The sequence below is a fragment of the Cylas formicarius genome, unplaced genomic scaffold (genome assembly GCF_029955315.1).
Source record: "Cylas formicarius isolate icCylForm1 unplaced genomic scaffold, icCylForm1.1 PGA_scaffold_10__41_contigs__length_53128322, whole genome shotgun sequence".
Classification (NCBI taxonomy): domain Eukaryota; kingdom Metazoa; phylum Arthropoda; class Insecta; order Coleoptera; family Brentidae; genus Cylas; species Cylas formicarius.
Window position 1 is genome coordinate 33,202,495 of NW_026844214.1, and position 18,384 is coordinate 33,220,878.

Sequence of the window (18,384 nt, forward strand, 5' to 3'; positions counted from 1 at the left end):
TTAAAATCCACAAGTTTGAAAACGATCATATTTGAAATATCTCTGGCATTTAAAACCACCCCTGCGTGTACTTAGTTTATTAATTCAAGGTCAATTTAACGTGGATTTAAAGATCGTGTGAGCCTGTGTTTTAATCATTGTCATTGCCGGGTTGATTCGATTAAATGAGAAAGCTTTATGTAACATCAATGCACAAATGCTGGAACTTTAAAGCCAACATGTCCTGGTCTAAATATTATTATCTCTGTGACTCGAATCTGTTACCTGTGCGACATTGAAATGATGCACTTCCTTTAACGGTGCCGCTTTTTTTTCATACTATTTATTAAAACTGTCGGGAGCGCATCCGTTATGTGTGCATATTTCAGTTATTGTGCTTCCTTATTTGTTTTGGTTATTTTGCATGTAAGTAGAAATTTACTTTGAAAAATATCATCGAGATAGTCGAACCAAAGATCATCATCAGTTCATGTGTTCTTATGAAATGATGGTGTTTCTTTTTTTTTTTAGTTGTTTTGAGTCGAGGATTTTGTTTTCTGGAATCAGCAGAATAAAAAATATGTATATTTTTAGATTCGTTTAATTATTTTAAACAAACCACACTATTATGTATTCATACTATAAACATGCACTGGTAACCGAAACTTCTCACACAAAATTGAATTTTTTCAAGAATTGATTAATTTCAAAACTTCATAAATTAGTGCAATCGAACTTGGTTTATTCGCCTCATCATATATATTTTTTATGGAACACCCAAATATACATGTAAGGCATCTACGCTGTGTAGTTTTTTGGTAACAGCTTGAGAGAATTAACAACACTGAAGTCAATTTCTATAATTGTATATTCAGCGAAAGAAAAAAAAGCTGAAGGCTTTTGAAGCGGAGAGATTTGGCCAAATGGAAAATGTTGCTTTTACGAAACTAATTATCAATTAATTAGTACACGTACTAGATTTCAAAAAAGAAAGTTGGTTTATTATATACGTATTATTACAGTATAACGTTGGGTTAGTTGTTGTTTTTGTTATTGTTAACTAACCAAAACCGACTTTAAGCAAAACTGGACCAATTTAATTACTGCTACATCATAGTAGTATTTCCCGGTTTAATTTTGAAATATGTGACATCAGTGTTGTTTATGACATCATCCTCGAATAAATTGGATATATCGCTGAGGACGCACAAGCCGTAATAATAACAAAGTGGAAACCCAATCATCACAACAATAAAATAATAAAATCGCACACAATGCAGCAAAAAAGCTGTTTCGAGTCTATTTTCAATGATTGCGGTTTTGTCAATGAAGTGGAAAATCATTTGTTTTACCAGAAAATTCAGTAATTGAGCCGATTAACCCTACACGGATTACCGATTAAAAGCAATGTCGTTCGCAATGATGTTTTAAAACAAATTCAGGGGTAAGCTCGTCCAAATTTTGTGTGTACCTTTTGCTTTAATTAATAGTTTCGTGTACCTAATAGTTAGGTTTTATTAAATCTGCTCCACCTAAAACATTTCACGGAAAATTCGGTGTAGGACCGTTATTAATCCACCAATTAATTTTCCACTTATAAGACGCATCGTGATTAACCTATTTTCTGTTTGTTGGAAGGAAAACGTCTGTTATGACAAGGACTATCTAAACAACTGTATATTGGGAAATATCTAGTTTCTATCTTTACCGACAAGGAGAGGAATTTTCGTATAAAATAAATGTTATTATAATAATATTTTTGTGTAGATAAGACACTTAATAATTATCAAGGCTTTGTGAGTTCAAATGGAAAAAAATGTACCACTAAACATATCGGTTTGATATATATATATATTTTTTTTTTGGTTACCTTTTGTAAATATATCAAAACGATTTTTTTCAGGATTTTGGACAGAGTGGGCAAAATGTTTATTGGAGTTGATTAATAAATAATGGAACTTAACATAAAAATAAGATAAGGACAATTTAAAATTACTTAAGTGAAAAACATGAAAACTAAGAACCACTTAATATTTTAATTGGAATTTTATTTATTATTGATAAATTATAGTTATTTTAATAAACTTAACAAAATAAGTATTAGAATACAAAATATGCTGAATACTTGTTATATACTAAACTTACCTTTCCTTACTCAATGGCAACTATTCACTAACTATATAAGAATGATGGAAGCAAACGCTTCCCAAGTGACTTCCTCTAATTCTGCTTTGGTTTAGAAATTTCTATCTTTAAATATAAGATCTTTAAATATCCCTTATAAAAAAATATAGAGTAGTTGACATCACACAATTTCGCAGGCTACTAGTTCCAATCCAACATTGTCCAAACTCTTCATTTAATAGTTCACTTAAAATCCTGGCGTTGGGAGCGGGGCAACCATCTTGTTGATAATAAATTCCCTTTCCAGGAATTAATGGTAGGTCTTCCAAGAATGGAACCACATATGTTAAAAGGAAAATTAATGTTTTAATTGCATTTTCCGATAAACCAGATGCAAAATTGTATTCTTCTAAAGGCATTTCCTTCATGTAATTGTTGGATTTTTCTTCTTTATGCTTTCTTGAAGTAGTCAAAACTTGAGTTTTTCCAGTATTTGTTGTGTCGGCTAGTGCTCATCAAGATATGCTTGGATTTTGCAATACTTCTCCAATTATATTCAATTCCCGGATTTTCTGTTCCTCATCTAAGTGCCTTGGCTCCATGTCTGGTTGTCGCTGCAATGGATATTTATTGAAATAAAGTTCATCAACTGCCTCTGTGTTTTCGTTTCACAAAATTTAACACTTTGTCATATCATGCTTTTCATAATTTGGGTATATTTTAAATTGCAAAATGTACTAAAAGCTTAATTTTTTTCATTAAAATTATGTGTGACAGAACACAAAATTCAATAAAGAATAAAAGTTATGTCTTTAACTGGCAGTGACACATATACACTAATACATAAAAAAATCCTCTATATTTCAGAAGTATGGTTGCCATATAAAATAAGTAAGTTGTATTCATTAATGCCAAAACGGAGAACTGTAAAAAAAAATCTGAGTACACTGCATTTGCCTTAAAATGCCCTGCTGCCCTGATAGCGAAATTGAGTCTACAATCAAATTAAAGCCTTTAACGAAAGAAACTGCTAACACTAAAGGAAACAATTTTCATTTCCAATTATATGTAATTTGTCAAGAAAGCGGAAAGGTCATAACGTCAAAAAAATATCCAAACAAAAATGAAATGAATGTACAAAAATCCGCATGAACATCTGTTAAGGCAAGGATCATAATGCCCTACACATTTTTTTGAAATTTGACATAAAGGAACAAGTTTATCATGGCATAAAAACTGTTACAAAACCTATACGAGTTTTAAAATGCGTATTTTGCCAGAAACGTTTAAAAAATCAAAAGCTATGCCAAGTTATGACCACTAATTTGGAAAACAAAATTAAAACTCGAACAAAAACGACATTTTAGTCAAAAATAGGTGAACTTGATTTAATGGCATCCGAAATTAAATATATGACAGAATCACTTAAAACAATATTATGGAGATTTTTGGTTAAAAAAGTCAAAGACAAGAACCTAGAAAATTTTTTTAAACAGTTTTCTTCTATGGAGCAAGCCATTGAATCAGTAGTGGCATCACACTGAAACGGAAACGTCCAACTATTTATCCTTTGGTTCATCGGGAATGACGAAGATTTGCCAAAATATTAAAATGGAAATAAATGGTATTTATTTCCATTTTAATATTTTGGCAATATATATATATATATATATATATATATATATATATATATATATATATATATATATATATATATATATATATATATATATATATATATATATATATATATATATATATATATATATATATATATATAGGCAAGGTCGCTTTGAATTCAATGTATGGGTAGAGGTAGATTTGTTGGACCTTATTTTTAACATATGTGATTCCATTCTTGGAAGACCTACCATTAATTCCTGGAAAGAGAATTTATTATCAACAAGATGGTTGCCCCGCTCCCAACGCTAGGATTTTAAGTGAACTATTAAATGAAGAGTTTGGACAATGACTATTGAGAAGATTGAGAAATTTCAAAAATGAATTTGACTTAAAAAAATATATTTAATTTTTTAATAAAAGAGCAGTAATATATTTAATTAAACGCTAGCATAAATTAGTCGAAAAATAACCTTTATCAGCATTTATTTAATTCTAAGATATTTCAGGCTTCTTACATTTTATTTTTGACGTTAATGTGCACCTTCTTTGTATAAATAAATTTTTCAAGGTGATCAAGCGGAAGGAAATTTGGAAAATTATATATTTGTTTATTTTTTACAATAAAAGTCCTTTATTATTATTAAGGACAGAAAAATAATCAAACCGCCAATATTCAAATTGTGATTACTTCAATAGATGAAACGAAACTATAAATGGATCCTGGATCATATCTTTTTGAACATATTATTGTTTTTATCCAAAACCAGAGAAACCATTAATTTATTACTCCATTCAATTTTTAAGGAAGTCACAAAATTCCGTTCGTTACCCACAAATATGCTGCAAATACGGACGAAATGAATCCTTTTCAGTATATTATGCGCCCAAAATAACGGCCTTGAACTAGGCAAAAAATACTACGTTGCCAGTTTACTGCCTCGTAGGAAGTCATAAAGTATTACAACTAAACTAAACATACTAATTCCCATTAAACCTATTTTTTATCGTTTCGATCGGTTCTGTTATTGTTGTCTCATTTTTTTGACTATGTACGTTGGACAGAGAGAGCTGTAGTACTACAACTAAACATACTGTGAAGTCATAACGTATGGTTCACCACGGGGATTCAAAGGGAAGTCACTACGTGCGACAGACATACCAAGATCACATTACGAATTGCGATGCGAGCACCAACGATCTACGCTTGAACTATAATTGATAATGTACGGATAAATGGTCGATCTTGTGACTTCATGAGAAATTTTTGTAGGAATGTTGCTAAGGTCTTCAGGGTCATATTGGCAAAGTCGAGCATTTTTACAGAAATAACTAAAATTGCAGCTATTTTATCTGGAGAAATAAAGAAATTTCGCAATAGTTTTACAGAGACATTACAGTTTGTTTACATAAATTCTTTAATTGTTACGATAATATTTGCCTAGTAATAATTTGAGCCTTGTTACATGTATTACTCAAATCACAACAATTTTATCAGGGGAAATAACTAAATTTCACAGAAGTTTTAGCGAAAGATATTAGCGAGTTTACAGAAGTCCTCTAGATTTAAACTGTGAAATAACGCTTATTTCACTTTATATGCATTTAACAGCTGATCTACTGATTTAGTGGTCCACCATATTTACAGATAAAATAAAATCTACTACCGCGTCGCCGTTATTATCCGCGACGTTCATTACATCTTGAACAATTTCATCATCTTCACATTATCTCCAACTCGTCTTCCACATTGAAGAAATTTCTCCAATCGCCTTCAGTAGCGATACCATTTAGGGTCAGTATGTTTCCAACACATTCGTAAATTGTTTCCCGTCGGGCTTTTTGACTCGCATTGATAAAAGCAATTTACTTTCGGGTTGATTGTCTAACTCCTCATTTTCAGAATTTGAGAATCCAGCGCGAGCAAAGCAGTGAGCTATTATGGTCTGCGTAACGTGGTCCCAAGCTTCAGACACCCTCATAATAGCATCTAATACATTGGGTTGAACAACACCACAACCCCGTTGAGTATCTTTATTAATCTTCAAAACTTGAATCCTTTTAAAATGACTTTTTAGGGCTGAGATCACACTTTGATCTAAAGTTTGATTTTCTTTGTCTCTATATTGGAGCTACCACTAGTTGAATAACTTTCTATTTTGTTCAGTGTTTTTCAAATTGTTGCAATAATAGAATGACAAACCTGATTAAATCGAGGGCGAAAACCGATTTGCACATTTATTGCTTAAGTTTTCAAACTTACTCCTAGAGAATCTGCTATGTTGATTTTTTCTCCACGGTTCACACGATAGATAATTTTCATCTTCTCTTCTACACTGAACACTTTAAGTTTATTTTTTTGATAGTTATCCATTGCGTGTTTTAGTTTACAGCACGTTGATAATTTTAAGGTTCAGGAATTACCCGGATCGGAAGCAGATGAAAACAGTTGCTATATCCAATACGTTCGATGTCGCAATAACGAAGATATATTTGTTAAAATTTAGATGGAGTTTAAACCGGAATTTCAATTTTGGTGGTTATACCCAATATAAGTTAAGTTAAGTTAAGTAAGTTAAATAAGTTATATGCAATGTCGTCATTCGCGATATCTACTGTACGATACAATTAGGCAAGTTAGATCTTGTTTTCGAAAAGATAACTTGATAAATATATGTTATAGTAGCTTTCGCCGTCCTATCTCTACTGGTGATTTTACAATTCAATGAGACCTTTTTTGGAAATAGTACATTATGCAACAATTGCGGTAAACTGCATTTGAGTCACGAGTTTATCTGGCACGAGCGGAGCGAGTCTTAATAAACGAGTGAGATAAAGAGTTTACTAAATGTGTTGTAGACCATACTTTTTCCTCGACCGTCACGAAAAAATCACAATTTAACAAATTAAAAACAATAACAGATTCTCGGATTACCAGATTTCGTACCATTCAAACAAAATATTTACTAATTCCCATTAAACCTATTCTTTTATCGTTCCGATCGGTTCTGTTATTGTTGTCTCATTTTTTTAACGTTGGACAGAGAGCGCTGTAGTATTAGATATGTCATATAAAGAACGGAATAAACACAATTTTAAAACGTTACACAGCTGATGAGTTTATTTGTCTTAGTCGTAAGGCTCTTTCGGCGTTTTCGTCCGATCTCTCCAATGTATTCTTTGCCGCATATGCATGGAATGCTGTAAACTCCTGGCGTCTCAAATGGATTTTGTTCTTTGACGGACCGCAGATGTTGAGAGATTTTTCGACAAGTGGTAAATCTAGTTTTGACGTTATACTTCTTTGGAACTTTCGATATATGGTCAGTGGTGTTTTGAATGTAACGAAGGACCACAGTAGCAAGTGTAGGACTGTTTTCGGCCTCATTGCTATTGGAAGATTGTGATGAACTGTATTTTTTGATGGAACGTTTAATATCTTTAATGTGGAAATTATTAGATAGAAGAGCAGGTGTTTTAATTCTGTTTTCAGTGACTCGGGCTGAGATAGTTTTACGGGTCTGTAAACAAGAGAGTTGATATCCGATGATTTTGACCATGCATTAAGGTATCGGTCTGTGTGCGTAGCTTTTCTGTATACACAATAACCCAATGTTAGGTCTGATTTTCTATTGATAAGAATATCTAAGAATGGCAGGTTATTATTAGCTTCCAACTCAATAGTAAAACGTATGTTAGGGTGTATAGAGTTTAAATGTCTAAGAAAATCTACTAGGGTTTCTTGACCATGAGGCCAAATAACAAATGTATCATTGACGTAGCATTTCCATAATTTTGGTTTTAGATCAAAGGTGTCCGGAGCTTTCTTCTCAAAGGCTTCCATATATATATTCGCGATGACTGGTGATAGTGGAGAACCCGTAGCTGTTCCCGACGTTTGTTCAAAAAAATTTGAAAAATATGTTCCCGATAAGCATTTTTCAATTAAGGTGAGAAGGTTTGGTTCCAGATTCTCGAATTTTAAGATATCTGAAATGATGTCGAGAGTTTCATGAATAGGAACTTTGGTAAAGAGGGATTCTACGTCGAAACTAACTAGAATATCTTGGAAATGTCGTGGTAAAGTGACGCTTCCCGCACGCTAGATCGGTGTGTAATTAGGAATTTTATACACGGGAGTAGAAAAAAAAATTCCTACCATTAGGGAACTACTTATAAATGTTGTCGAGCGGAATCATTCGGAAAATCATCTTCATAATTAATTTTCACACTACAGCAACATAAGGTATACGAATTGAAAAAAAAAATTGCAGCGTATATTTCTAAAGCCAAAATATCGACCTTCTACCCATTTTTATTGATTGGGCTAAATGTGATATTAGTCATAAAACTTTTTAATGTTTTGCGAATTATTGCTGTACGTTAGAGATAATACGGGAACTATCTCGCTAAAACTAGCTTCAGCTGTAATGTGTAGGTATGAACATTCGCATTTAACGCTGCTTAATTGACAAATGACGTCTCACGTGCGGGTTGAATATTAGATGCAAAGCAGCAATTAATTACGAGGTGATTTGGATTTGTCATTGTCTTTGTAAACATGATTACAAACGACCGTATAATTACCTGCATGACCTAGAAAATGTGAAATCTCTAAAACGATTTTGGAATTGAGCGTACAACAAATTCAAAAAAATATATTTATATACATTTATATATAAATATATATGCTTTCCTTGGTTGAAAAAATAATTTCTAGAACGTAATTAAATAAAAGTTTATTATTTTATTCGTTTGTTTTTTTTGGTTACACCTTATATTATCTATGTATAAAATTATATTCTACACTTCCAATATCTGTATTTGCTGAAAAGCAATTTGAATATAGAAAATAAAAAATCAGAAGCTTTATTTTTGTTGCCCCAATATAAAAAATATATCAATTCGTTTTTTATCATTTTTTTAATGTACACTTTTAACAGATCAAAATGAAATAAAATTAAAATAAGCACAGTGTGGAGCCGAGGGCAGCTATTAAATAAGTTGTCATATACTCTTGTATCTTAACTAGTAACCGATTTATGAACAAACAAGCTATTTTAAACTAATAGTAAAACTGGTTGGATAATTTTATCGATTGACTGGACTTATTTAATGTATTTCCTTGTAAAATTTGTATACGTCTAATGTCTACTATCCGTTACACCACGATGGTGTAAGCACATTTCAGTTTAATCCTGACCTCCTTCATTATTATCGTTCCGCAAGCAGAGATGAACCACTCTATAATTAATTACACTACTCTAATTAATATTAAGTTTAGAACGTTGTTACCCGGCAGGATCAACAGAACATTTTGTTCTGCTGTTAATATCAGCATAAACAATAATTGTCAGTTTGAAGCAGACATTGCATGTTGCCTTTTAATTATAGTTGCGATTGCATGGTGATTCTAACTTGCCTTGGATAGCAACTTTAACTTTCAAAATTGTCGGCAAAGTTATCAAACCCAATATGGATAAAACGATGGGTTCAGAATAATAAACTAATTTTATTAATTTTATATTTCATTTTTGCCTAAATATTCGATGATGTAATAAAAAAATCATCTGGAATATCATGCCTTTGTTCCTTGAATTTCATAAAGGGGGTCGCATTGGGACAGTATTGGTATATAGGCAAATAAAAATTATGATAAATGTTAAATTAGAAAAAAATGGTCATTTCCAAAGATGATTAAAAATTGTTTCCGTCTTTCCCACATTTGTGTTAGTTTCGGAAATACTAGGTGATTTATAAAAATCTGCGGAATTTACTCCATTAATATCTGTTCATATCTCACAAAGCGGAAGCAAATATTCATCGATGGCATAAAATAAAAATAGAATTTTTCGAACGAGGGTAAGCTACAGTTATATGTTCATCAAAAACAAACTTATAAAACCAACTGCTTCAGATCAAAGCAATCTGGCACAGTTTAACCACATCATAGATTTATAATCAAGGGAAATAGCATTGTTTCCATTATATATATATATATATATATATATATATATATATATATATATATATATATATATATATATATATGTATATGTATATATATATATATATATATATATATATATATATATATATATATATATATATATATATATATATATATATATATATATATATATATATAGAAGCGAAGGACAGTAACGGGGCTACTGGTAACACACAAACAAACTGTTAATTATTGGGATCACCCCAACTTCGATGGATCGCCGTAAAGGGAGCAATAAAAGATGTTGAAGCTCAAAGCAAAGTGGCAATTTATTGTAATATCTAGCTTTCGCCCATGGATACAGGCTTCATCAGGACACTAAGTCATATAGAGAACAAAAAAAAACACTTCATCAGAGTTAACAATCTAACCAAAAAATAGTGAAAAAAACTTACACAACACGCCTCTTTCAACCTCTACATATAGAGAGATGACATCGGTATATAAAATAAAGTGTATCGCCCGTTCTAACTATCAACATAACACTTTCATCCAACAAATTTCATCCATCGAGTGTTATGTTGATAGTTAGAACGGGCGATACACTTTATTTTATATACCGATGTCATCTCTCTATATGTAGAGGTTGAAAGAGGCGTGTTGTGTAAGTTTTTTTCACTATTTTTTGGTTAGATTGTTAACTCTGATGAAGTGTTTTTTTTTTGTTCTCTATATGACTTAGTGTCCTGATGAAGCCTGTATCCATGGGCGAAAGCTAGATGTTACAATCAATTGCCACTTTGCATTGAGCTTCAACATTTTTTATTGCTCCCTTTACGGCGATCCATCGAAGTTGGGGTGATCCCAATAATTAACAGTTTGTTTGTATATGGATGGATATGGATGGAAAAATGTGATGACACTATATTCCGGGATATCATCCGTTCGCTCGTTGAACTCCGACTGGAATCCTGCAAATCCTGCATCCGACTGGAATCCTGCAGACGTTTCGCCAAAATCTCACTTGGCATCTTCAATGCTCGCGCTCCGAAGTGTTCGAAGTGTTTTCGGAGCGCGAGCATTGAAGATGCCAAGTGAGATTTTGGCGAAACGTCTGCAGGATTCCAGTCGGAGTTCAACGAGCGAACGGATGATATCCCGGAATATAGTGTCATCATATATATATATATATATATATATATATATATATATATATATATATATATATATATATATATATATATATATATATATATATATATATATATATATATATATATATATATATATATATATATATATATATATATTAATTACTATCATATTCTACACCGTAAAATCCAAATCATCAATAATAATATAACACTTCCGCTTGTGTTGCATTGGCCATTTCATAACTTTCGACTCCATCCCAAAAATGATTAAATCATATTCCAACCCTGGGGTCTTTTATTTTATGACCTGATACCGCCACAGAAATGTCAAACTAACGAAAACAAATCCTTCTTTAACTATCCCACTCAGAATTGCTTTTATTGGTTTTCGAAGACCTTAAACTATGGCAACGTTTTATTGTCCTCCATTCGATGAATCCAGCCAATATATAGCAGTAAAATTTTAAGTTTCTAGATATGGCGCATTGGAGTAGCGTAGTTTATATTTTCTTAGCAGCGGATACATTGTAACGTATTAGAAAAATGAAACGATCTCTTCTGAAGATGTTTATGGATATTACTAACTGGTAATTGGCAACCTACATAATGTAACATTTATATCAGAATGCAAATAGATGTACATTTAATAATATCATGCACCTAAGTTAGTACCCGTCAAATATACGGAATAAAAAATACATGAAGATGGTCCAAGTTAACGTTTTAAAATCTGTGGTCAAGAAATATCTGTGCTGTGTATGGTTCTATCTCTAGTAGCAGATTATTTGACTTTTTTTAAATGTTTTTAGTGTTAAGGCTTTCTGTCCATTTAACACTATTTGGTAACTGAAAATTGTGATACAAGAATAGGCGAGGCCTTTTTCTGTGAATATGAAATGGAAAAATTTAGCCCAAGGTATCTTGACGGGATATTGCATCGTATTTTCCCTGAAGTGGAAGAAAACAAGGTTTTTCAGAAGCTCCTTGGCATGAATGAATTTGTCGCAATTTTAAAATAGTTCTTAATTTTCCAAGCCACATATAGACCGATTCGCGTTTGTACTTTACCCCCAAACAAAATATGTTATATTTCAAAATTTAGTGATATTTGCATAATCTACAATATATACTAAGCATACCCAAGCATAAAGTATAAATACCCAACCAAAACAAGAAATCAAGTACACCCGCCTTTAAAACACGTCTTGGATTTGGCTGCATACATACGAAATGGCCAAGTTTTTTGCACAAACGTCCAATATTTTACCATTTTTGATAAGTTTTTGTAATAGTAATATCCAAAAACACCTTTTCTACTCCTTGCTCTAAAATAGGCAATTGTCTGCCCATTTAGGTTGAGGAAAGTGTCATTCTAACACTACTCGTTCGTTTCCTATGGTTTCAAACTACTTCGGACATTTCCGTGATATTATCAAATGGGTTTGGGAGCAATAGATTGTTTTCGAAGATATTACCTATGACTTAAATTTTTGACGTTTTTCAATTCTAATTTGCCTATACTTTTGAACACATGAAAAAATTACCACCACTGACAACATTGTCTCAGCCCCTCAAGATATTTGCATATATATATATATATATAGATATATATATATATATATATATATATATATATATATATATATATATATATATATATATATATATATATATATATATGATGACACTATATTCCGGGATATCATCCGTTCGCTCGTTGAACTCCGACTGGAATCCTGCAGACGTTTCGCCAAAATCTCACTTGGCATCTTCAATGCTCGCGCTCCGAAAACACTTCGAACACTGGGAGGTTATCGGCGGTGCGTGTGGTATTTATACTCTGCGCCGGAGATGGTAACGGTGCTGCTTGTGCGTGGGGGGAGGTGGCTCCGCCCCCTGAATTGTCGCGTTGTTAATTTCGCCCGATCGTAGTTGCGATGTCCCCGTTGGCTGCTGCGCATCGCTCTGCTGTTTGATTATCGTTCTCCACGTGTTGGATAAATGCAGAGCGTCGTCTCTCGTATTGAGGTGTCCGGACTTTTCTATTTCGATGGCCTCTCGTATAATCCTAGTCCTAAAATCAGGAATATTAGCTATTTGTTTGCAAGTGCCGAAATCAATTTTATGGCCTGTCTGATGTTGGTGCTGAAACAAAGCAGATGTTGTTTGTTTGTTTCTTATGGCTAAACGATGTTCCTCGAGCCTGGCTGAAATCCTTCTGTTGGTCTGTCCCACATACGTCAGGCTGCACGATCCGCATGCTACACTGTATACTCCTTGGTTTTCCAGAGTAATTTTTTGTTTTGGGTTTCTTAGTATTGCTCCGATGGTATGGTCAGGTTTGTATGCTGTTGATATGTCGTGTTTCCGTAATATTCGGCCGATTTTGTCAGTAACCCCCTTGATGTATGGCAGGACAGCGATCGATCTTCGTTGGGTCTCGTCCTGCACTCTCTGCTGCGGCTGTTGTTGTTTATTGATTGCCTTGTTGATGGTGCGCCTTTGGTATCCATTTTGTTGAAGACAGGTACTAATTTTCTTCAGTTCTTTATCTCTGTTCCTCTCGTTTGTGAGCCTGAAGGACCGAGCAATTAATGTATTTGCCACTGCCTGTATCTGTGATGGGTGGTGATGAGATTTAGCGTTCAGATATCTATTAGTGTGTGTTGGTTTTCTATAGACGGTGTGTTCCAAGTGTCCATCTTCGGTCCTTGTGATGTGCACATCTAAAAAGGGCAGACTGTTATCCTCTTCAAGTTCTATTGTAAATTGAATCCTTGGGTGAATGGAATTCAGATGATCTAGGAATTTCAAAAGCTCCTCCTTGCCAAAAGGCCATACAACAAATACGTCATCAACGTATCTTGTCCATAGTTTTGGCTTCAGATTTGCCTTCTCTATTGCTTTCTTTTCGAAGTAAATCATGAAGAGGTTGGCAATCACAGGTGAGAGAGATGATCCCATTGCTGCTCCATCTATTTGTCGGTAAATTTTCCCGTTGTGCATAAAGTAAGCGTTTTTCAGGCAATGTCTTGACAGATCCATTATGGATCTGTCAAGACATTGCCTGAAAAACGCTTACTTTATGCACAACGGGAAAATTTACCGACAAATAGATGGAGCAGCAATGGGATCATCTCTCTCACCTGTGATTGCCAACCTCTTCATGATTTACTTCGAAAAGAAAGCAATAGAGAAGGCAAATCTGAAGCCAAAACTATGGACAAGATACGTTGATGACGTATTTGTTGTATGGCCTTTTGGCAAGGAGGAGCTTTTGAAATTCCTAGATCATCTGAATTCCATTCACCCAAGGATTCAATTTACAATAGAACTTGAAGAGGATAACAGTCTGCCCTTTTTAGATGTGCACATCACAAGGACCGAAGATGGACACTTGGAACACACCGTCTATAGAAAACCAACACACACTAATAGATATCTGAACGCTAAATCTCATCACCACCCATCACAGATACAGGCAGTGGCAAATACATTAATTGCTCGGTCCTTCAGGCTCACAAACGAGAGGAACAGAGATAAAGAACTGAAGAAAATTAGTACCTGTCTTCAACAAAACGGATACCAAAGGCGCACCATCAACAAGGCAATCAATAAACAACAACAGCCGCAGCAGAGAGTGCAGGACGAGACCCAACGAAGATCGATCGCTGTCCTGCCATACATCAAGGGGGTTACTGACAAAATCGGCCGAATATTACGGAAACACGACATATCAACAGCATACAAACCTGACCATACCATCGGAGCAATACTAAGAAACCCAAAACAAAAAATTACTCTGGAAAACCAAGGAGTATACAGTGTAGCATGCGGATCGTGCAGCCTGACGTATGTGGGACAGACCAACAGAAGGATTTCAGCCAGGCTCGAGGAACATCGTTTAGCCATAAGAAACAAACAAACAACATCTGCTTTGTTTCAGCACCAACATCAGACAGGCCATAAAATTGATTTCGGCACTTGCAAACAAATAGCTAATATTCCTGATTTTAGGACTAGGATTATACGAGAGGCCATCGAAATAGAAAAGTCCGGACACCTCAATACGAGAGACGACGCTCTGCATTTATCCAACACGTGGAGAACGATAATTAAACAGCAGAGCGATGCGCAGCAGCCAACGGGGACATCGCAACTACGATCGGGCGAAATTAACAACGCGACAATTCAGGGGGCGGAGCCACCTCCCCCCACGCACAAGCAGCACCGTTACCATCTCCGGCGCAGAGTATAAATACCACACGCACCGCCGATAACCTCCCAGTGTTCGAAGTGTTTTCGGAGCGCGAGCATTGAAGATGCCAAGTGAGATTTTGGCGAAACGTCTGCAGGATTCCAGTCGGAAGCAGGATTCCAGTCGGAGTTCAACGAGCGAACGGATGATATCCCGGAATATAGTGTCATCACATTTTTCCATCCGTGAATCAATACGTGAGAATATATATATATATATATATATATATATATATATATATATATATATATATATATATATATATATATATATATATATATATATATATATATATATATATATATATATATATATATATATATATATATATATATATATATATATATATATATATATATATATATATATATATATATATATATATATATATATATATATATATATATATATATATATATATATATATATATATATATATATATATATATATATATATATATATATATATATATATATATATATATATATATATATATATATATATATATATATATATATATATATATATATGCCCTCGGGGGCTCACAACTGGTGGGTACGGGCCTGGCGAACCCGAGGTACCCTAGCTGAGCCTCATTCTGTTTCAACTTATCTTGTTTGGGGCTCTCTCTCCTTTTCATCTTTCCTATCGGCCCCCCTAGGCCAACTCTTGGTATTTTTCCGACCCCGACGCTATTAGGTTGCGAGGGCTAGGGGTCTCTCCTTTTCACCTATTTATATTTCTACCTGGCAGATAGGTATAAAATGCGTAAAAAAACGGATATGTCCAACGGAAGGCAGAAGAGTGCGGTGCAAGGTTTCGGATGCCTAGTACCGGTCCAGAACAGGGGTAGTGAAGCAGGCCCCACTGGACCGTCAGCCAGCGACTGCGGCTCACCCTCAGTGGTATTCCAGGCTGAGGAGAGTATTTTTGCTACTGGATACGAAGAGATAAACCCGTTTCAAAGAAGAGACTCTATTCAAAGAACACCACCGAGACGGAGAACCTTCCCGCTCCCAGAAGCTAGTGATCTATTGGCCCACCAAACAGAAGGCCCTATCACGGAAAATGCAGCTAAAAGAAAGAGACTGGAGGGAACCCCCGATAACTCAACAAGCAAAAATGTGAACAAGGACCTTGTCCACACCTTAGACAAAGTATTCGCACAGGTAAGAACTATGGAAAGAATAATCAAAGAAGCATATAAACCAAAAAAGGAATACTGTGAGATCAGTGGCAAACTATCCTTCTTAACAGAGAAGCTCCGTGCGATGGATATCGAAAAATGGTTGCATGATGTGAGTACAAATACTGAAGCAGAAAAGAAACTTCGTCTAGAAAATGATGAACTGCGAATGCAGGTCAACGCTACGAAAACGGAACAGAACGGCAAACGACAAGAAAGATCAGAGACTATAAAATGTGACGCGTGTGCACGAGCGGAAAAAAGAGTCTTGAGACAACCGCAGCTCAAAAAAGAGGAGACTTTCGAGTGCTACCAGTCCATCAGTGAAGAGGACTGGAAAGGAAACGTATTTTACGATTTGGAAAGTATCGAGGGACCAGCGCAAGACACCGCAACGGAGTGGGACTTAATTCTGCCGTGTAATACTAAATTGGAGTCACGCAACAAAGAGATCAATAGAACAATAGACAAATTTGGGGCCAAACATGGTCTTACGTCTCAAAACAAGAGAGAAGGTGAAGTTGCCATCATGGTGCACTCCGTGGGCTTTCCTGACGTTAGTGGAAAATTAGTGCAGTCCACTAGGTGGATATTCTACCTTATCTTGAGCGAAAAATCCACTCAGTCAGAAGTGGGCGACTCAGAGATGTTCGAGGCTCTACGCAGGATCAAAATCCAAGTCATAAAACAGGATAGAACTAATATAGCGATTCTCGATAACGATGAGATCACCGGAACCATAATGACACGAATGCTGCAGTTCTTATTCTGCGATACGACAGTACGTATTGCAAAAATTCGACGAGAACAGTACCAGCCAAGCCAGCATATAAAACGCAACAAAGAGACGAATCCGAGGAAACCCAAGGAAGATGCGCTGCTGATAGAAATGAAAGACACGAGCTTTGCGGACCTCCTTAAGGCCGTTAAAACTGCTGTAGATCCTAGCGCCATAGGCGTCGACATTGGACAACTTAGAAAAACAAGAAACGGCCAAGTCTTACTTACCGTCAATAATGGATCCGATCGAGCTGAACTGCTAAAAAGGGAAATTGGTGAAAAGGTACCCGGGGCCACTGCACATTTGCTAAAAAGCAAAAAAGTTCTCCACGTTAAAGACCTAGACGAAGTTACTACAACTGACGAGATCAAAGAGGCTGTTTCTAAGGCAACGGGCACCAACCCCAGTAATGTAGACGTAAGAGCTCTCAGACCAGCTTACGGAGGCAGGCAAAATGCCACCCTAATTGTAAGCGAGGCGAAAGCAGAAAAACTTATCAATCTTAAGACGATAAAAATCGGCTGGACTAGTTGCCGAATTTACGAAAGGCAGAGAGAAGACCGATGCTTTAGATGCTGGGGATTAGGGCATGTCAAGTCGCAATGTAAAGGGCCAGATAGAGAAAAACTATGTCGGAAATGTGGGCACGAGGGCCACAAAGCTCGAATAAACCATTCTGCCTCCAATGTAAAGCAGAGGGCCATCAAACCGGCTCCCCTAGATGCCCATCAAAAGTGCAGGCGGCGGTAGCGCCAAAGAAAGCAACCGCACCCACACAATCATCAGATTCCTCCAAATAAATACCAACAGAAGTCGCGCAGCCCAAGATGTGTTGATAGTAAGCGAACCCAACAGAATCGCCATTCAGAATAGAAAGGACTGGATTAAGGATAACGAGTGCATAGCTGCCATAAAAGTCATTGGAAATAACATAGCAATTAAAAGGCAGGGTAGCGGTTCCGGATATTGCTTTATAGAAACGGTAGACTTTACCATCTATAGTTGTTATTTCTCCGGCAACGACGAGATTGATCAACTGGACGAGGCCCTATTTGAAATCGGCAGGATGGTGCAAGGCAACAACGAAAAGGCTATCATTGCTGGGGACTTTAATGCCAAATCTACGGAGTGGGGTATGACGCATACTGACGCGAGGGGCGAAATGGTCACAGAGTGGATGGCCGCCAACGGCTTAATCACTGTAAACCAGGGAAACTCGCCAACGTTTCAAAGCCAAGGCTACGGTTCGATTCTTGATCTCACCATAGTGACTGAAGGCATCAGGATGAAAATCGGACAATGGAGAGTAGTTGAAACAGAAACGTTAAGTG

General features: G+C 35.3%; 1 protein-coding gene across 3 annotated transcripts in view; it reads left to right on the forward strand.

Annotated features, from left to right (window-relative positions):
• Positions 1-265: 265 nt before the first annotated feature.
• LOC132708052 (uncharacterized) overlaps positions 266-18,384 on the forward strand; it is a 122,709-nt gene continuing 104,590 nt past the window's right edge. For all 3 annotated transcript variants that reach the window (XM_060680159.1, XM_060680157.1, XM_060680156.1), the window contains exon 1: positions 266-405. In XM_060680159.1, coding sequence (XP_060536142.1) covers positions 352-405 — 54 coding nt within the window. In that variant the 5' untranslated portion in view covers positions 266-351. The remainder of the gene's footprint in view (positions 406-18,384) is intronic.